Genomic DNA, 22,713 nt, shown 5'->3' on the forward strand with positions numbered 1-22,713 from the left:
CCTCACCATCCAGAGACAGTGGGCATGTGTGTGTGAGCTGCATTTGTGTGAGTCTGTGTATGTATGTTGTTTATTTCAGAGAAGACCTTCTGGAAAATATCTTATGTGTTAATAGTCTTTTTACTGTGCCTGTCTGTGACTCAACACTCTGCTGTATAGTGAGTAGCAATTTATCTTTTTAAAATATTGTCATAATTCCATCCAGGATTTTCCATTGTTTGATTCTGCACATTAAATAAGGTCATTACATAAAACATAAAATGTGGGTGTAATTATGAATGAATAATCTAGAAATAACATAACCGAATCCTTAGCTTTCAGAAATTTTAGATGTTCCTTTGTTGGGAGATTTGGAAAATCTGAAAATAGAAAGTAAGACAAACGAAAGATATGATGATGATGTGGAACAGAAGTAACTCTAAACAATTGATGAAAAGGGATGCAAGGTTCAGAGGAGACTTGCCAACAAATTGTTATAAAACACCATTAATGACCTACAACAATCAATATGTCATAGATCAGGGATTCCCAAAGTGGTTGATATCAACCCCTTGGGGTCGATATCGATTACCTAGGGGTCGACATAAACGAAACTGATTTTGGGGGTCGACAAGGTCTAAAAATCGACCCCTATTAAATTCACACAAGTTCTTATTTAAAACTTTCAAGATAGGTAGGTACTGTACTGTTTATGTTGTGTTAGTCACCAGGTTCATCCAACACACTGAATGTTTTATTTTCTCTTTGTGAATTAATACTTTTTTAAATAGAATTTCCTACCTACTTAATATTCTTTAAGTACTTAATTTGTAATAATTATTATAAATTAAATTTGATGTTTACTGAATTGTATGTCTTTTTATTTAGTTAAATTTTGATGAGAGAATGAAGTCAACTTTACTCACTTAACCAAGTGCAAAGTTTTCCAGTTGGTACCTTAGCATCTAGGTATTTTGTATCAATAGGAAAAAACTAAAAATAGGCCCCCTTATTCATAATAGTCTGTTAACTTAAAGCATTGCTAATTCTCACTCTGTCTTCTTCTATTGACCTAACTCAGCATAAAAAATAACACTCTGTAGCAGCTGTTTTAAGTTAGCGGACCATTATGAATAAGAGGGTTGATCTTAAAAGTAGGTAATTTGGCCAAGGGGGTCTGAGGTAATAGCTCATTTTGGAAAAGGGGCCACTTGTCCAAAATAGTTTGGGGATCCCTTCCATAGATGAAAGCTGTTGTTGAGGGACATCCAAGGATTTAACTTAATAGAAATATGGAAAGGAAAAGCACAATGAGGATGAAACCATACACAGGTAGAAAGTTAATACACTCATGACCATTTACATTAATGACTGACGTTGTGTTAGAAAGTGATGCCACTGTTGCCACAACATGGTGAATGGTGTAGTTTAGAGTGTCACAAAAATTGAATGTCATCACAGCATGTACACATGTTCAACATGTAAGTGAATTCCATGATGGATAAGTCATGTGATATCAGTGTATGGGTGATCAAGGCAAGATCATGGGTATGTGAGACATGGGAATCTTCATCTCTGGGTTAGAGCAAGTGCTCGAATTTATAACCTCTCTACTCCCATTACAGCAATAAAAATACTGTGCAGAAATTATTATTGATAGTAATTTTTCCAAACTATACATAAAATGTGACTTCATTACAAGCAAATATATGTTCAACTGTGTAGAGGATGAACATAAGAGAGTGAAGGTCAGGTATTTAGTCAATTAGCTTTTCTCACAAAGAGTATTAGAGATTTTTCTTATTGATGGTTGTGACACAGAAGTCTAAGTCAAAGATTTCTTTCTGTGGTGATTTCAGTAAAGGTCCTCAGGTTTTTAAATTTTATGCACTAGTAAATAGTAAGTTTTTGCAGGATTATAGTGTATATTCTTTTTAACATGTGTTCATAATGCACTTTCAAGATGACAGAGTCCTGCCAACTCACTAGCACTACTACTACCACTAGTACTACTTAACAACTGGCTCACACCAAAGCATAACTCACATTCCAGGTGAATAAGAACAAAGATTGCACACTAACACTTGAAAAACAGTCATATTATACAGACATATTCAGCGAGTCTGCAACCTGACATTTATTTTTACAAGGTATTATTTTAGAATTAATTTACAAATATAGCAATAAAGATAGTTTCTGATGTAATTATCATCAAAAAAATAAAATAAAATAAAAGACTTGAGAGAAACAATATCATTCAAAATCAACTCCTTCCTGTGCTGTACAAAAGTCACCAGCCTACTAGTGTATCCCTGTTGGCAGACAGTGCACAGATATAAATAATTAATGGAAAATCTCATATAAAGATGTGAAACAAATACTAACAAAGAGATAAGGGGGCTGGCCAGTACTTACCTCAGCTCAGTACAGCCGATAGATACACAAAAAACAACCAAAAATTTACGTTCCTAGCTTTCAGAATAAATGTTCCTTCATCAGGGAGGAGAGAGGGAAAAGAAAGGGAAGAAGGGAAAGTTGATTTAGTTACTCACAACCCAGGTTATGAGGCAACAGGGAAAGGAAAAAAGGGAGGGTAGCAAGGATGGAGGCATGGTTGTCAAAGGGAAGCCAAAGATATTCTACTGTAGGTACTGTGCCAGCTTCAAACCAAAGAGGATGCATACAGAAGTAAAGAGGTATATAGTATAAAGATGTAGGATGAAAAGATGCATGAATGGCTAAAGATTAAAGCCATTCATGCATCTTTTCATCCTACATCTTTATACTATATACCTCTTTACTTGGAAGAGCAGTTGAATGGAATGGACAGTGTCTTGAGAGGAGTATATAAGATGAACATCAACAAAAGCAAAACGAGGATAACGGAATGAAGTCAAATTAAATCGGGTGATGCTGAGGGAATTAGATTAGGAAATGAGACACTTAAAGTAGTAAAGGAGTTTTGCTATTGGGGGAGCAAAATAACTGATGATGGTCAAAGTAGAGAGGATATAAAATGTAGACTGGCAATGGCAAGGAAAGCGTTTCTGAAGAAGAGAAATTTGCTAACATTGAGTATAGATTTATGTATCAGGAAGTCTTTTCTGAAAGTATTTGTATGGAGTGTAACCATGTATGGAAGTGAAACATGGACGATAAATAGTTTGGACAAGAAGAGAATAGAAGCTTTTGAAATGTGGTGTTACAGAAGAATGCTGAAGATAAGGTGGATAGATCACGTAAGTAATGAGGAGGTATTGAATGGGATTGGGGAGAAGAGAAGTTTGTGGCACAACTTGACTAGAAGAAGGGATTGGTTGGTAGGACATGTCCTGAGGCATCGAGGGATCATAAATTTAGCATTGGAGGGCAGCGTGGAGGGTAAAAATCGTAGAGGGAGACCAAGAGATGAATACACTAAGCAGATTCAGAAGGAAGGTTGCAGTAGGTACTGGGAGATGAAGAAGCTTGCACAGGACAGAGTAGCATGGAGAGCTGCATCAAACCAGTCGCAGGACTGAAGACCACAACAACAACAACACCTCTTTACTTCTGTATGCATCCTCTTTGGTTTGAAGCTGGCACAGTACCTACAGTAGAATATCTTTGGCTTCCCTCTGACAACCATGCCTCCATCCTTGCTACCCTCCCTTTTTTCCTTTCCCTGTTGCTTCATAACCAGGGTTGTGAGTAACTAAATCCACTTTCCCTTCTTCCCTTTCTTTCCCTTCTCTCCTCTCTGATGAAGGAACATTTATTCCGAAAGCTAGGAACGTAAATTTTCGGTTGTTTTTTGTGTATCTATCGGCTGTACTGAGCTTAGGTAACTACAGGCCAGCCGCCCTGTCTCTTTGTTAGTATTAGTGCACAGATATTAACATACATGCAGGGACATTTTATTGCATGTTCAAAGCTGATGACTTGATATTGGGACTTATGTCAATAATAACTGTGTGCCACAGTTCAATATTCAGGCAGTTGTCAGAGGTATTTTCATGTGGGGGGGGGGGGGGGGGGGAGTTTTTATTTATTTCATGTTCCATAGATCCATATAGGAACATACCCTGGCTACAGAATGAGTCAAGGTTTTTTTACAGATTATTGTTTTGTGCACAGCCAAATTGATGTTATCATTAGATAGAAGAAACTGTGAAGTTTAGCATATACCCTTACATATTAGTTAAGATACAGGACATCTAAAAGAATATACAGTCCTACATAAATTTGGTTATTGTTCTTAAGTTATAAAGGCATCATAAATAGACATACATGAGTTTGGGTATTGTATTAAGTTAAACTGTACTTACAGAGTATGATTAATCAATTGTAGAGGTCACACAGTAAGGTTTAAGCACAACAAGAGATTCTATGCATTTTTGCTAAGAAATTCGTCAATACTGTAACAAGATTCATATAAAAGGAACTGCTTCAGATTTTCTTTAAACTTTGGCATGTTTCCAACCAGTTCTTTAATGTGCAGTGGGAGGGCATTAAAAATCTTGGTGCTATTGTGTAAAACCCCTTCTGGATCGCGCTTTTCGTTTGTAGCTCAAAATGGATATCCAGTTTCCTTTGGGTTTTATAACTGTAAGATGAGCTATTGTTTTTGAATAAGTTGCTATTTTTTGAAATAAAGCACATCAGGAAAAAATATATTGGGCAGGTGTTGTAAGGATTTGTAGAGCTCTAAACAGATCCCTGCACGAGTGCCTAGGATGTACTCCACACATAATTCCAATTGCTCGCTTCTGTGCATGGAACACTTTTTTTGCTATTGGTTGATTTCCCCAAAATATTATACTATAGGCTATAAGTTGCTGAAAATAGCCAAAATATGCAGTTTTTGTTGTGCTCATTTCCCTAGTGTCTGAAATTATTCTTAAGGCAAACGTTGCTGAGCTTAGCCTTTTGCACAGATCTGGAATATGGTGATGCCACTTCATTTTGCTATCTGTATGCAGACCCAAGAATTTGGAGGATTCAACCTTCAAAATCTCATGCTTACCCATTTTTAGGTTAATTTCATTAGTAACATTTGTGTTAGAAGAGAAATGAATGTAATTTGTCTTTCTTAGGTTGACTGTAAGGCCATTGGTTTCAAACCAGTTTGTCAAATCTGCAAAAGCTTTATTTGCAGCCTCATTTGACACATTCCCTGAGAGATTATTAACTGACAAATTAATCAGCGAACATGAGTATTTTCCCATATTCTGTACATAGTGCTAAGTCATTTATAAAAGAGAGAGCGGTAGGCCCAATACTGAGCCTTGAGGTACTCCTGCAGTAATGGAGCCCCATTCTGAAGATACCTGGCCACCATGCAGTCCTTCCATGATTACTTTCTGCTTTCTACCACACAGATAGGATTCAAGCCATTCCTAGGGTCTTGGCTTTACTCAAGAGAATATGGTGACTTACACTGTCAAAAGCTTTTGAAAGGTCACAAAATATACCAACCATCACCATATTATTGTTTATGGCTTCCATAACATTGTCAACAAAGGCATGTATTGCATCCATGGTTGATACCCCTTTCCGAAAGCCAAACTGGCTACTGCTTATGATGTTATATTCACTAAGATGCTCAACCATTCTGCTATGCATCAATTTCTCTAGTACCTTGGAGAAAACTGAGACTAATGAAATTGGCCGATAGTTTGTAGCCTCAGTCTTCTTTGCCTTTTTATAAATTGGTCATATATGCCCATATTTTAGCCTGTCGGGAAAAACACCTTCTTCCAATGATGTGTTACTAATGTGGCAGAGGACTGTACTTACTTCTTTACAACAGTATTTCAATAAGTTTCTGGAAGTGTTGTCCACTCCAGCAGAATTTTTACATTTTAAAGACATAATTATATTTTCTAATTCTATCACTGTAGTTTTTCGAAGATGCATCTCATCTATTTTGTTAGTTAAGGTGTTTTGCAAGTATTTTGTAGCTTTCTTTACAGAACCCTGGCATCCCATTTGGTTGGTGACTGTTAGGAAATGATTGTTAAAGATATTAGCCACCATTTCAGGAGCATCCACCTAAAGGCTCCCAGTTCTTAAGCTAATCACTTCTTTGGCAGATAGGCTTTTCCCTGTCTTGCTTTTACCATATTTCCATATGGTTTTCATTTTGTTATTTGATTTCTCAATTTCCTTTTTTAGATACATACTTTTAGATTTCTGGATCACCTTCCTTAATATCTTAGAGTACACTTTATATTGCTCCATCACTGCAGTATTGTCAGACTGTCTGGCTGAGGCACACAATTTTCTTTTTGTTTTACATGAAATTTTGATGCCCTGGGTAATCCATGGCTTAAATGCAGGGTTACATTGATTTTCTCTGACTCTTTTCTTTGGAAACACCCCCCCAAAAAGATTTGATGTTAAATTAATAAATATATTAAATTTTGTCTTGACATCTGCTGAGTTGAATACTTCAGACCAGGGAGAAAGAGTAAAAGGAAAAATGCTTGTAAGACTATTAATTGGGTCAGCAATGCTAAATCCTCTCAGGAGTGTGTGCCTGAGTATCAGGAATTTCACAAAAGTGATGACACTTGTAATGCTATACATCTTGGTTGTAGGAAGGGGTGTCATGCAAAAATTGACATCGAAGTATGATGGGGGTTTGAGGAAACATTGTTGCAGATAGGGGAAACTGTCATGTGATAAACCAACCAATTAAAGTGCACTCAAGGCCCCCTAAGATTCAGTTTGCATGACATAGTAGCACAAGCCGTATGGAAACACAAGAAGTATACAGTCTGTGATTAGCATTACAGTGAGGTAACTAAGAGGAACACCTGTCAATGTACTGTGTGTGGTAATACCATATGTGGTAAATGTGTCATTGCAAAGATGTAGTTCTGAATGATGTGCCAAAAAGCAAGTAGGGGAACCATATCTAACAAGGAGAAAAGCCAGTGGACTAATCATAGGAGTGCCATTTAGGTTATGTATGCAGCCCATGAACCTTGTGCTCTACACAAGTATCCATTTGTAGGATCTATGTTGAACATGTGTTGAGCTACCATGAGCGAAGATCTGGAGACCTGATGTACTGAAGAAAGAGGATGTGTCTAGTACCACCTTTATATTTTGACATTTATTAAGAAAGAGATGATGCTGCCATGACTAACACAAGAGGCCAGGGAAGTGGATCACACAGGTCTAACCAGATGCTGGTACATTAAGGGCTGCCTACCAATACAACAAGAACTGACACTATGGTGCCAGGCAATTACCACATTGTCAGACCAACTGAGGGACCAGAATTGTAATCTCGTTGACACAGCAGAAAAGCAGAGCTACTACAGCATTGTAAAGCTGACTGCTTCACGTTCAAGATGTGGGTTCTTTTGGGGCTTACACAATGGGAATCAATACCTTGGAAACACAAGTATCCACCAAACCTGTAGAAATAACCTTCAATCTTAGAAAAATACATGCAGTCTGACAACTGCAAGCTTCAAGGGTAGGTGTACATCAGTACAGGATTTGACATGAATCTACAAGCCACCATCATGACACTTGGCCTTATGTAGCTGCAGGCCTACTGTTGGTTCTGAGTCCAATGTTGTGGATTTTGTGCCATTCAGCTGGTGGGTACTTCTAAGCCTTTTTCGATTTGCTGCCAGCCACCTATCTTGGAGGACTACTATTCAAGACCTGGGTGAGAGCTGCTCTGCCACTTTTGTGTGTGCAGGCATAATCTCACTGTCTGCCTGTGCTTGTAAGGGCATGCAATACTGCTGAATTTTCCTCCACAATTTGGCACCTTCTGGCACATCCTGCCCTGAGCTGTTATGCTGCAGCTGTTTAGTACACATGTGGCACAGTCTACTGTATGACCCCTCGTTAAGTCACTGACATCATCATTTAATTGGGTGCACAACACTGCAAACTGCCAGAGATTGGAGGCTACTTGCTTGCCTCAGGGCCTCCACACATGCTGTATGTAGCACATATCTTGAGGGGCATTGCCACAATCAGTAATTGCTGAGAGTGTTGTAGTTTTATCATTAATAAAGTGAATGTTTAATCAATGATTTTTACATGTTAAATTTGACTGCAACCAGGTAGCCACCCACTGCTCCACTGCTATTTTGACAAGATGGTGAACTTTTGGCTTCCCAATGTTTTCAGCCCAGTTCCACAACATAACATAGTGGCCTTCCACACTTGGCACTGCAGTGCACTGCACAAACTTTCAGTCTCATACTTAAGACCTGATTTCAGTTATTCTTGGATCATTTTATATGTGACAGGGCCCCAGGAGAGGAGCTGCCCATTTACTAATATCTACTGTACAAAATGTCTTCAGATTCAACTGACTGTGCATACACTCTAGGAAAAAAAATGAGGCACCACAAAGCAGTTATCTGAATGGTATGGAAATTGCTGGATGTGATGTACATGCACAGATTAAAAAATGATTACAATTTCAGAAAGATTGGTTGACTTGTTCAAGAGAATGTGCTTTGCAAATTGATCAAGTCAAAAACATGCTGGTTCATCTCTGGCCCTTATGCAAGTAGTTATTCAGCTTAGCATTGTTGTACATGCACCTGAGGGATATCATGCCAAATTATGTGTAATTGTCACGTTAGATGGTAAAAATACTGAGCTGGTGGGAGGATACTGCCCATAATATTGCAAACATTCTTAACTGGATAGAGATCTGATAACCTTGCTGGCAAATGTGTGATTTGGAAAGCACAATCACAATCAGTAGAAACTCACATCATGTGCAGATGGGCATTATTTTGCTGAAATGTAATCTTAGGATGACCTTCTATGAAGGACAACAAAATGGCAAGTAAAATATTGTCAATATACTGCTCTGCTGTATAGATGCCATGGCTGACAACCAAATGGGTACTGCTATGAAAGGAAATGGCGCCGCAGACCATTTCTCCTGGTTGTTCTGCTTTATGATGGGTGACAGTCAGGTTGGTACATCACCACCATCCAGGGCATCTCCAGACTCATCTTTGTTGGTCATCAGACTCAATTCAAAGCAGGATACATCAATGAAGACAATTCTACTCCATTTGATGGGATACCAAGCCAAAGATATGTTTGGAGATACTCCAGACAGAGGTGGGATAACAACCTGGCTGGCACTCACCATACAACCCAATAACCAGGAACAATGGTCTATATTCAATGTCCTCTTTTGTTGCCATTCGTGGCAAGCCATCCTGGGCTTATATTTCACCAAGATAATGCCCACCCACATACGGCAAAATATTCTTCTGCTTGTGTTCATGCTTGCCAAACCGTATCTTAGACAGCAGGATCATCTAATCTCTCCCCAAGTGAGAATGTTTGCAAACATTTATCAATTTGCATTCAATTTGGATAATTCTTTTGTGGTGCATCTTTATTTTTATTTAAATATATTTGAAACAGCTAGACAGCATTAATTATAAGCAGAAAGAATTTGTTGAAAACAGTCAGCAGATATTCACTCATTTCTTTGTTTCTTAAGAATAATCACCAAACAAACTTAATTCTTTATGTAGTTAAAAATGCCAATAAAATAAGTGGCATCCAAAACCTGCTACAAAAGTCTAAGTCCTAAATGTGCACAATCACAATCCAAAACTCACTGGCAAAAATCCTAAGTCCTTGGAAAAAGTGAAAATAATCTCTTTAACCTACACTAGGTGTGTATCAAACCATGCAAACATACATTCCACCTCCAGAAACTCTTGCAGCTGAATCATCATTGCTTACACTAAGGCACCCTAATGCAAAGTTTTCATGATCTGTCATCAGATACACATTTTTATTACATATTTGAATTAATCATACTGTTCATGATAATACTGTATATAAATCAAGGTGCTTTTTAACTTTGCATCTGATGATGGATCTAGAATTTTTATGTATGAAATAGTTTTAAAATGAGCGGTGAAAAAATGAAATCAGCTTCTTCCTTACTAAAATATTAACAAACGAAGTAAACTTACTGTTAACATGCAACTGTAATCTTACTATATCATTTCAAAGGTCAGGTGACCAGTTCTTATCTGGTGCTTATTAATGTGATGTGGCTCTATTTTTGGTAAGATTAGGTAGTGGTCACTCTTTGTCATCATGACAAATTGTTAGACAGCCAGGTAAGATTGATGTGCACTCTGTGATACAGCACCTCAACCACTTTTCTTCTTTCAATACATTTCCATGATGCATCAGGAGTTTGTATTTTAATATTCTAGAAATTATTATTACTCCTAAGCACTGCAAAAATTTAGAAAAATTTTTGACGTTATCTGTACACAAATAACAGTCTGTAATTCTAAGAACAAATTGAGATCTACATCTCATTGGTTTTTAAGTAGACAGTCAAAGAAATCTGTGCTCCATTTCCACACAAAGTCATACTTTTCCTAAGTTTTAAGCCTTTTGTCCATCTTTGATGTACAGGTATGATAACTTCCATACACATTGCTCCATTGGTTACTACATAGTCTCTGCCTTTTTGTTTCATCAAGACCATTCCATTCCTGTATTACCTCACCCTCTAACTTTATGGGTTCACATACTTTCATTTTTGACTGGACTGTCTTATAGCTTATGTAACCTTGACATGTTTGAGCATGTGGTACACATGGAAACATCAGCTGCACTAATCGCTTCCTGGAAAAGTGGCTACCCCCTCACCTGCTTTAGCCATTACCATCAACATTGCATCTGTGTGCTAACCACTAACCACATTGGACAAAACACATGACTGATTTTGTCATCTGTAAATTTACAAGCTGGAGGCATCTCTGCACCTCTACTCTGAGCTGCACACACCTGTCAATTCTTGCATGTGCTGCATGGCCCACCTTCAGCTGCATAAAATGTACACTCATAAACACTTCTGTACACTGGACAGAGAGCAGCAGCTGTCACTGCCATTTAGGGAAAAAGTGGTACTAAATGTTGCCAGGTTGGAGTCTTCTACTCAGTGGCTCATGTATGTAAAACAGGGATAGGAATGCTGCAAATGCCAGTGGAGGAGCAGAGGAGAAATAAACTCAATCTATTTTCACTAATTTAATAGAAGAAGCAAAATTCTTGTTGGAAAAGTACAAAGGTTTTTCAAATAGCCATTGAGTATTTGTTTTACAAGTTTTTTCCCAGATAAATGTCATTTTTGTTTACATTTCTTGTTCACTGATAGAGAGTGGAAAGAATATATGTTAGTTACAAATACCACTTAAATATTGCTGATTGTATAATGTGTGTGCATGTGCTGTATCTGTGAATAAATTATGTTATAACCTAATTCCAGTAATTGTTTCATAGTTGACAGGAATGGAGCACAACTTACTCTAAGCCCAGCAGAGTATTTGAAAATTGACATGAACCACAAAATTATTAAAAACATAACATTGCCATCCTATGATGACAGTTACTATTTCAAGACGTACAAGGTATGAGACAGTATTTTAAATAATATTAATCCAGAAACAAATTTTACAGATTTCTCTATGTAGTTTCATGTTTTAGGTAGTAATCTGATACTTAACATATTTATTTAAATTCTGCTTCTATTACCATATATACTCACCTGTACTTGCCTTTAGTGGCTTCTATGACTGCATGATGTACAACAAAATTTCTGTCTTATTTTTCCTGTAGTCAACCTTTGTTTCCTTTGCAGATTTCCCATTCTTTTCTTCTTTTCCCCTTCTTTACTTTTCCAAATGAAGGTTCTCCATATTCACAGTTATTTGCCTGTCTTCTACATCACTATGAAGACACTTTGCAGATGATGAAGAAATTGATGAAATGTATGATGAGATAAAATAAATTATCCAGGTAGTGAAGGGAGATGAAAATTTGATAGTCATGGGTGACTGGAATTCGAGAGTAGGAAAAAGGAGAGAAGGAAACATAGTAGGTGAATATGGATTGGGGTTAAGAAATGAAAGAGGAAGCCGCCTGGTAGAATTTGGCACAGAGTATAACTTAATCATAGCTAACACTTGGTTCAAGAATCATAAAAGAAGGTTGTATACATGGAAGATTATATAATGGTAAGACAGAGATTTAGGAACTAGGTTTTAAATTGTGAGACATTGACAGGGGCAGATGTGAACTCTGACCACAATATATTGGTTATGAACTGTAGATTTAAATTGAAGAAATTGCAAAAAGGTGGGTATTTAAGGAGATGGGACCTGGATAAACTGACTAAACCAGAGGTTGTACAGAGTTTCAGGGACAGCATAAGGGAACAATAGACAGGAATGGGGGAAAGAAATACAGTAGAAGAAGAATGGGTAGCTCTGAGGGATGAAGTAGTGAAGGCAGCAGACGATCAAGTAGGTAAAAAGATGAGGGCTGGTAGAAAGCCTTTTGTAACAGAAGAAATATTGAATTTAATTGTTGAAAGGAGAAAATATAAAAATGCAGTAAATGAAGCAGACAAAAAGGAGTACAAATGTCTCAAAAATGAGATCAAGAGGATGTGCAAAATGGCTAAGCAGGGATGGCTAGAGGACAAATGTAAGGATGTAGAGGCTTATCTGTATGATAGATACTGCTGACAAAATAATTAAAGAGACCTTTGGAGAAAAGAGAACCACTTGTATGAATATCAAGAGCTCAGATGGAAACCCAGTTCTAAGCAAAGAAGGGAAAGCAGAAAGGTGGAAGGAGTATATGGAGGGTCTATACAAGGGCGATGTACTTGAGGACAATATTATGGAAATGGAAGAGAATGTAGATGAAAATGAAATGGGAGATACGATACAGCGTGAAGAGTTTGACAGAGCACTGAGAGACCTTAGTCGCAACAAGGTCCTGGGAGTAGACAACATTCCATTAGAACTACTGATGGCCTTCGGAGAGCCAGTCCTGACAAAACTCTACCATCTGGTGAGCAAGATGTATGAGACAGGTGAAATACCCTCAGACTTCAAGAAGAATATAATAATTCCAATCCCAAAGAAAGCACGTGTTGACAGATGTGAAAATTACCAAACTATCTGTTTAATAAGTCACAGCTGCAAAATACTAACACGAATTTTTTACAGACAAATTGAAAAACTGGTAGAAGCCAACCTCGGGGAAGATCAGTTTGGATTCAGTAGAAATATTGGAACCCGTGAGGCAATACTTACCTTATGACTTATCTTAGAAGAAAGATTAAGGAAAGGCAAATCTATGTTTCTAGCATTTGTAGATTTGTTGACTGGAATACTCTCTTTCAAATTCTAAAGGTGGCAGGGGTAAAATTCAGGGAGCGAAAGGCTATTTACAATTTGTACAGAAACCAGATGGCAGTTACAAGAGTCGAGGGGCATGAAAGGGAAGCAGTGGTTGGGAAGGGAGTGACATGAGGTTTTAGCCTCTCACTGGTGTTATTCAATCTGTATATTGAGCAAGCAGTAAAGGAAACAAAAGAAAAATTCAGAGTAGATATTAAAATCCATGGAGAAGAAATAAAAACTTTGAGATTTGCCGATGACATCGTAATTCTGTCAGAGACAGAAAAGGGCTTGGAAGAGCAGTTGAATGGAATGGACAGTGTCTTGAAAGGAGGATATAAGATTAACATCAACAAAAGCAAAATGAGGATAACGGAGTGTAGTTGAATTAAGTCAGGTGATGCTGAGGGAATTAGATTAGAAAATGAGACACTTAAAGTAGTAAAGGAGTTTTGCTATTTGGGGAGCATAACAGCTGATGATGGTCGAAGTAGAGAAGATATAAAATGTAGACTGACAATGGCAAGGAAAGTGTTTCTGAAGAAGAGAAATTTGTTAACATCAAATATAGATTTAAGTGTCAGGAAGTCGTTTCTGAAGGTATTTGCATGGAGTACAGCCATATATGGAAGTGATACATGGATGATAAATAGTTTGGACAAGAAGAGAATAGGAGCTTTTGAAATGTGGCACTACAGAAGAATGCTGAAGATTAGATGAGTAGATCACATAACTAATGAGGAGGTATTGAACAGAATTGGGGAGAAGAAGAGTTTGTGGCCAACTTGACAAGAAGAAGGGACTGGTTGGTAGGACATGTTCATAGATATCAAGGGATCACAAATTTAGCATTGGAGGGAAGTGTGGAGGGTAAAAATCATAAAGGGAGACCAAGAGATGAATACACTAAGCAGATTCAGAAGGATGTAGGTTGCAGTAAGTACTGGGAGATGGAGAACGTGTGTTTATTAAGTAAGAGTTTGTATGGGCTTCACCAAGAATGTAATGATTTTTCTGCTCTGTAATGAAAAAGTTAAGTTCGAAAAAAAGTGAAAAGGATTTTTGTGTACTCTTCTCTAATCATTTGATCATTGGTGTTCATGTTGATGATGTTGTTGTAAAAAGTGAGGAAGAGAAGACTGAACAATTCAAGAATGTTTTGAAATCTGTCATAAGCATTAAATAAAAGGAAGACATGTAGTTTATTTTATGACTTCTGATTGACCAGTCTCAAGGACAAGTGAAATTAAACCAAACTATTTACATTCAGCAGAAACTGAGAGAGTTTAAAGAGCATGGCTGCAAGGGCATAGCTACACCCATTTTGATTACCATTTTGGTGAAGATGGGAATGACAACCTGTTTGGTGCAAAATTGCAGCAAAAGGCAGTGGGATGTTTGTTGCACATATCCACAGGGTCTGGATCTGGTATTACCTTTATTGCAGGGGGGCTCAGTCAGATCAACTCTAAACCAAGTATATGAGAAAAAGTACCACCATAGCTGTATCTTGGGAATATTTTTATTCTATAACATGACTAGTTTTGGTGACAAATTACCACCATTCTCATGTCTCACTACTGCCAAAAGATGGCACATGGTGTCGTGTACAGACACTTGATGAAAGCTAGTCCACATTTGCTACTAACAAGGATCCCACAGTAAATGCACCAAGGAAATCAAATACTCTTTTGGCAATGGTGGTGCCTGAGGATGGTGGTGATGTGCTGCCAAAACTAGTCATGTGATAGAAAAAAGACATTCTCAAGATGGTACTGTGGTGGTACTTTTTCCCATATATATTATCAGCTGAAGTCTCTTGTCCATGCAATAAGATGGACATCCATAAAACTAAATCAGGTGTTTCTTACTGGAACAGAGTGAAAAGGGTGTTTCATTCCTACAGAAAACTAAAGATTTGAGCTTAAGTTTCAATGCTAGTTGTTCTGATGCTAGTGAATTCAGTGATGTTGACTGAGCAAATGACCCAGCTGATAGTAAATACTTAACAGGGTACACAATTTTGTTAGCTGGAGCAGTAATCAGCTGGAAGAGTAAAAGGCTTCATTGTAGCAACCTCCCCAGTTGCAACTGCAATGTTCAAAGCATGTAAGGAGATGGAACATTTTGTAGATTTTTTAAAATGAGATTAAGTGTTCTGAAGTGCAGGTCAATGCTGACAGCACACATCCCAGTGAGATTGTCAAGAAAACGGGTGTATCAAAAAGAACCAAATATTTCAGAGTGCACTATCATGAACTCAGACAGACTGTCATGGATGGTTTTCTTAAGTTTAAGTTTGTCAACTGATGACAGTACAGCAGATATTTTAATTAAAGGTCTTAGTGGTGTTGAAACTGAGAGATTCAGAGACATATTAATATTACAATATGTATCACTTCATGTTGGACTACCTGCCTTTTAAATTTTGTCTCATTTGTGTTTTTATGTTTAATAACATATTTTGCAATGTAAAAACTTATAAGTTATTGTCTTATGATGCCCACCAAGGGGAAGTGTTGTAATTATATTTACTTAATGTGGTGACTATCATTCAAACTCAGCACTGTTTCCAGAGCATTCAGAAGCCAGGGGTTTCTAGCGAATGCTTCTCTTTTCTGTATGTGCTTTTTTGGAGCCATTCGAGTAGGGTGTGAACAACATTTCAGCGAAAAGAATGTAGTGTGATGGTAGTGGCACACTGTTTATTGTATGTGTGTGTTTTCTATAATATGTGTATCAAGAATGATGACATATGTGTTTTAATTCAACCACCCACCCAAGTTCATTTGTCAATACTTGCTGCACATGTAAAAATTACTACAACTACATTTAAATTTAATATTCTCTAGGACTAGTTATTTATGTGCAGAGAGTGAGAATGTTGAAAATGTCACACACCACACATATGTTGTAGCCTTTGTAGGCCAATATGTGCTACTTACCTGACTCTAAGGGGCACAAATTTCCTATAGAAAATTGCTCATCTTGACTTCATCTACAGCCCTGTGGTACATTGTAAACCATTAAGTGTTAGCTGTTTATATATATTATGTATATTCTTTTCAAAGAATGCATAAAATGTAATATCTTTCTACATATTTGATCAAGAAGTCATATTTGGTCTTGTAGGTGAAAAGGAAATAGGAAAGCAGAGAAAGTAAAACCTAGCTTGTAGACCTAAATAGAACAAACAAAAAAGCTAGGACCAGGCAGATCGATTTTCCAGTTCTAAATTATGATGTACTGATATTGGGAAAGAGTCTGACTAGTTGGCCAATTGGCACATATTCCAAAGATATCCCAAAGCATACTTACATTCTCAATAATACATCACATATGCATACCAGAACTATTTTCTGAACGCTCAAAAAAATCTTTTTATAGAAACCATAAAATGTTGGTCTGTACACAAGCAGTTTTTTATTTTTACTTGCAAACCATTTATTGTTTTAATTATAATCTTAGAATGTCATATTTGTACATTATTAATAGCTTCATGTTATTGTATCACCAACAACAATATTATTTATTTCAGATCATGCCACGAGCACAAAATTCTCATGCTTATGTAAATGCTGGGTTCCTATTCAAACTGGACGTGAATGATGTGGGAAAAGTTATATGCAAACCAAGAATAGTATTTGGCGGTATCCATTGTGATCTGGTAGGTGGTAATGGGATATGACTTTTATGCTTAATATATTATATAGGGCATATTTTGATTGATTTGCTACGTTTGTCTGTTAAAACTTCAAAGTGATGGCACTGTAAGTTAAACTTTTGTGTAGTATACTGATTAGGCTATCATATTACACCCAGCATCATTGTTGAAGATGATATTACATCATCAGAATCACTGGAGGTGAAGGGAGGAGTGATCATATGGAAAACTATTGTTTGCACTACATTAATATCTTTGATTTAAATTTGGAAGTGAGTTAATATGAGTTTAAAAATTACAGTTTTCTCCTGTCTGGATTCATCAATGCAGTGCACCAGTTCTCTTCTAATCTTATGTCTGTGTAGTTGCATCCTTTTCTTCTCGAGTTGCTGCCTAAGGTACCCATGAGACCCATTCAGCAGCTATCAGGGTACTAATACCTTGGTTTTAATTTTTTTCATGCTTCATCATCTTGTTAGTTCCACTTAATTTTAATTTCTTTAGATGTGGCTCCCTGAGAAACATGTACATCTCCTGAAACTTGATGGGCTGCACACAGTCCAGGTGGTGTTCCACTACTACTGATTTGTCATGATCCTCTAGCCATGCATTTTTCTGATGCTCCAAACAACGCAGACCTTTAAACTTCCTAATTTGACCACATAGAGTCGTGCAGTGTGGAGAACATTTTCAATAGCCTTCATGCCTACCATTTGATCATGGATACTTCATGCACTGTAGAGTACACAGATTAGCCAAAATATTATGGCCACTGTCCTCTGTAAGATTGGATGCTACCTGGTGGTGTTGTGGGCATATGACATGGTAACAAAAGTATGTAAGCAGAGCCGACATGAACAGGGTATCACCTTTGCAAATGGGGAAATCCATTGAGATAAGTAACTTTAACAAAGGCAGATCTTTATTATGCAGAGTCTGTGAATGAGTAGCTCAAAAACAGTGAAGCTGGCTAAATGTTTATATACTAGTGTCTTGAGCATCTATGGAAAGAGGTAGAAAGACAGTGAAACTACCACTAGGAGCTATGTGGTTGAACATCCATGACTATTCACAGAATGTGGGGTTAATGTGGGATTCGGAGGCTTATCTGCTCTGTAAAGGTGATGATCTGTGATGTATCTGCCAATACAGCACAATGTTCCCATACACACAAGTGTTTCAGACCACACTGTTCATTGTACTTTGTTGAACATGGAGCTCTACTGGAATCTGGTTTCCCAGGATAGAGTGGATCAAGTTATGGGTGTGGAGGGGGCCATAATCAGTTACTGTTACTTGCACAAAACACACAAACTTCATTTTCCTCAGAACTACTTAATTACAGATTGCTTTAAAAGGATCAAATTAAAACAATGTGTCTGAAGGCCTAGTTAAGAAAATTTGCGATACCTCCTGGGCTGAAGGCTCAAAACAACTCCAAAAACAAGAATGGCTGAAGGCCTGAACACAAGCTATAAGAAATTGCTTTAAAGAATACATGCGGCTGAAGGCCTTTTTTTTGGGTGGGGGGGGGGGGGGGGGTTTCACGTAAATTCGTGGCTGAAGGCCACACATTGGACACTGAACAACTCAGTACTTAGGGCCTGGATAACAGGAATTTCAGATAGAATAAACTTTCAAAATTTTAGTTATTAAACAAATCACTCTTCAAATTTTTAAATTAATTTGGCTGAAGGCCTTATTCAAAATTAAAACAAACTAAATTAATAGATGGCTGAAGGCCTCGCACAGTACATCAGACTAAAATAACAGTCTAAAATCAACAGAACAGTGGCGCTCAGATGTGTTCCGAGGGATGGCCCGAGGTGGTAGCTCTAACATCAGCAGCCAAGAGTAAGGTTAAATAACTGGATGGCAACCTCACCCAGGGACAGCTGAAGGACTGACCAACAGCCTAATCAGTTCCCTTCCACCCGACCAATGGTACAACGGAAAATATCAGCCAAGGACGAAGATACCAGCCACACTACATCATCAAAATTGGCATCTAAAAACAGCCAAGGCACAAAAACCACTGTTAAGAAAAAAATATAAACAAACAAATAAGGGGTGTTGAACTACATGCCGTGCCAGACAGCATCAACGTGGCAAGGGAAAAACACACTGCCGGAAAACTGCGCTCATGACCAGGGCAGGTAACTGGGCTGTTAATGGCCACAAGGCAGAAAATATCACTGATGCACTTCAATGATAAGTAACAACCAATTTAATAGTTAAAGACCATACAGGAAGATGGCTGCAAATTTTCGCTGACTCCAACACACCATACGTTGCTGCTAGTCAGAACAGCCCAGGAAGGAACAACCGACAATAAATGAAGAGATGTCCCAGGAGTTGATGTTTCATAACAGGTTAACTGATCACTCAACTTCAGTGTCCAGGTTTGGTGGGCAATGAAATTGGTAGCTCTTGCAGCTAGCGCCTCACAATCCGACCATACGTGCATGCCGCCAGCGGTCCCTGGCCTGACCTCATGCTGTGGAGACTTCCTTGCTGCTCTGTCCCAACTGACCAAGCACATGTAGCACACAGACAGCATTAAAATGGCTGCTCAGTCAAAACCACACAAGCTAAACATGGTTCCATGAAAACACTTCCACAAACAAGTCGAACAATACTAAAACCAGGGACTGTGGACAACAAGGATGAATCACAAGTCAACACACACGGAGAAGCCAGAAGCAGTCGCAGACCAAATACCTGGCATCCGATGAGATAACTAACCGGACAACCAACCAAGCTCATCCCCACTCAATTCATGTGTCTGCAATGGTTGGGCAAATCACGGCTGTCTGGACCTCTTTGCTACTCTGTGCTGACTGAACTCGTGACACATGATGACCCGGAAATACTAGTAGTCGCTCCATAGATAGTACAACAGTGCTCTTATTGATAAGTGCTGCTGCTGCCACTCATGAGCAGGCAAGCCAGCAACTTAGTGATGCCAGTAAATCAAATAAGAAACAGGACGGCAGTACCACAAAAGCAAGATGTCAAGCCACGCACGACTCTTCCACAGCAGACCAATGTTACATGTTCATGCGCTGACCCAACAACATCAAAAATTACAATTTCTGTGGGCACAGGACCATTAGGACTCAACCATTGGGCAATGGAAATGTGTTGGCTCTTTGGGCAAATCCCATTTTGCTACAGATGGTCATCTCCACAATCTCTGCCACTGAAGTGAACTGAGGCTCAAAATATACAATGTGTCATGGACACACGATGGTGGAAGCAGTGTTGCATTATGGGAGAAATTCTCCTGCACATGCAGGTGACCTGTGGTAGTAATCAAAGACATACTGACAAGTGCAAACCACCTGCATCCCTTCATGCTTTATGTCTTCCCAGACAACAATGTCATCTTTCAGCAGTATAATTGTCCATGTGTCAGAGCCAGAACCATGCTGTAGTGATTTGAGGAGCCTTGTAGTGAACTCACGTTGATGTCTCAATGACAAAATTTGCCTGGCGTAAAATTTGCCTTTGTCACTATCAGACACCATCACTGCTTACACAAATCAGCAGGCCATGATTTACTCAAATTACATGGCCTATAGATAGACATATAATTCCACATACCTCCACAAATTTACCAACAAGTTGTTGGATCCAAGATATGCAGAATCAGTTATGTATTTTGTTCCACAGGTGGACAAATAAGCTATTAAGTTGGCAGTCATAATGTTGTGGCCCATCAGCATATATGTTTATCTCAGGTGATCATTGTATGTATCTATCAGACTGTTCTTTTATGTTGAAAGATGGTGCAGTTGTCCTTATGGGTATATGTTGGTATGCAAAGTGTCTCAAAAATCATCTTTCATAATGGTTCAAATAATAGAAAATTCAGATTGATATCAACAGTATTATTTAAAGGAAAGATTGCCGCTCACTGTAAAGATGACAAGTTGAGTTGCAGACAGGCACATCAAAAATGCTGTTACAAATTGAGCTTCTTGCCAAAGCATTCTTCAGAAACGTAAAACACACACATTTACACAAGCAAGCACACCTCACACAAACATGGTCACTATCTCAAAACACTCCATTCGTAATAGTTCTGCAGATAGGTTCAGTAATGGAATGGGGCCATTCATCTCTGCCTCTAGTGTAAATTGTATGGTTTTGTACAGGGTTTTTAGTGCTTCACCATGTGTTCCAATAATAAATATTTTGTGTGTCAAATTCTACCGGTTCAATCCCGCGTTCGGCCATCCTGATGTAGGTTTTCCGTGATTTCCCTAAATCACTCCAGGCAAATGCCGGGATGGTTCCTCTGAAAGGGCACGGCCGACTCCCTTCCCTAATCCGATGAGACCGATGACCACGCTGTCTGGTCTCCTTCCCCAAACAACCAAACCAAACCATCAAATTCTACAGTGTAGAGTGTTATTGAACCTAAAACTATTTTATTGTAGCTGAAAACATCCCCAAAAGCCTATGCACTTATTGTACATAAATTATTTTATATAAATTTATTATGTATCTCTTACCATAATCACAGCAAAATTTTAGTGTAAAAATTGTGTACTGTTTAAATCCAAAAATGTGTTCTTGACATGCTATACGTTACTTACTATAAAAATGCATTTAATTAGAAGTCCAAATAAGTTCACAAAATCTTCTGGTGACTGTATTAAAACCTGCAGTAGCCCTGATTTAAAAGTAATTGAACTTCAACATTAATAGTACCCTATGTTTAATACCAACAAGTCATTTGTTTTGTTGAGAAATATTAAAACATATAATTTTATATCCACAGATACATGCCACAGAGTTAGAGCAGTACCTCGAAGGTGAAAATATATATGAATCAAGTACACTTCAGCAGGCTCTCAGAATTCTGGATTCTGAAATACAGCCTGAAAAAATGCCACCTGAAGCATCGCCTGAGTACCGTAAAGGTTTGGCAGTAGCATTATTCTACAAGGTATGGTGTGCAAATCCATCATATCTTGATCCATAGACAATGTGAGACTGTAGCCCAGTCTTTCCTTACTATTTTTTGTTCTTGTTTGATACAAGATTTCTGTAAGACACCATTTTGATAATACATTGTCATTCTGTCTCCCTCCTTTCAGTCAATAATTCACATTTCCATAGGGTCAACAGGGTCTTAGAATTATATGTGGAAGTAATTTTTGGTAGCAAAACTCACAGAAATTCTACTGAAATATCTTTACTTTCTAACATTTATGTTCTGCTCTGTTTAATCATTAATGTTTATATATTCACATTATCACCTACTGATTCAGATGTTTACCATTGTGATTGATTGCTGAGTTTCATTGTAATAGAGAATGCAGATTGACCATGCTCACAAATAAAGAACTGAGATTTCCTATGACCACTTTCATTTTTGTGTAAGCAGGGGATAAGAGTGTTGATAAAGAAATAATTGTACATTAGTATACATGAAAATAATTGAAGCTGGAGAGTTCACAAACAAACAGGACAGGTAAAGGCCAAGAAGATATAATATTTCAGTTTATAAGTGAAGGTATATAAAAGATATGAAAATTCATTGAGGGATATGTCCCTAGAAATGCAATCATTTGGGAACACAAAGAAGTGAAAACAGTGCTTGATTGAAAACTGCAGTGAGATGTGGTAAATTCAAAGATTTTAAAATTTTGACAGCCCTCTTTATGTATATATTTGTCATTAAAAAAGAAAAAAAAAAGTGTGTATGTTCTCTGCAATTTCTGTTACATGATATTTTGAAATATGCACAAGCCTTATAAAAACTCTTTGCAGCTCATTTCATTGCTTAATAGTTCATATTCTATGACTAAGTTATTTGTAAATAAAACTATGTTCATAAAACATAAC

At 37.7% G+C, this 22,713-nt stretch overlaps 1 protein-coding gene across 1 annotated transcript in view; it reads left to right on the top strand.

Moving 5' to 3' along the window:
* The window catches only part of LOC126284382 (uncharacterized), a 329,783-nt gene that overhangs the window by 165,658 nt on the left and 141,412 nt on the right, over positions 1-22,713 (top strand). Inside the window, exons 10-12 of the mRNA XM_049983265.1 lie at positions 11,281-11,408; positions 16,729-16,857; positions 21,644-21,811. Coding sequence (XP_049839222.1) covers positions 11,281-11,408; positions 16,729-16,857; positions 21,644-21,811 — 425 coding nt within the window. The remainder of the gene's footprint in view (positions 1-11,280; positions 11,409-16,728; positions 16,858-21,643; positions 21,812-22,713) is intronic.

Source organism: Schistocerca gregaria, chromosome 8 (genome assembly GCF_023897955.1).
Source record: "Schistocerca gregaria isolate iqSchGreg1 chromosome 8, iqSchGreg1.2, whole genome shotgun sequence".
Classification (NCBI taxonomy): Eukaryota; Metazoa; Arthropoda; class Insecta; order Orthoptera; family Acrididae; genus Schistocerca; species Schistocerca gregaria.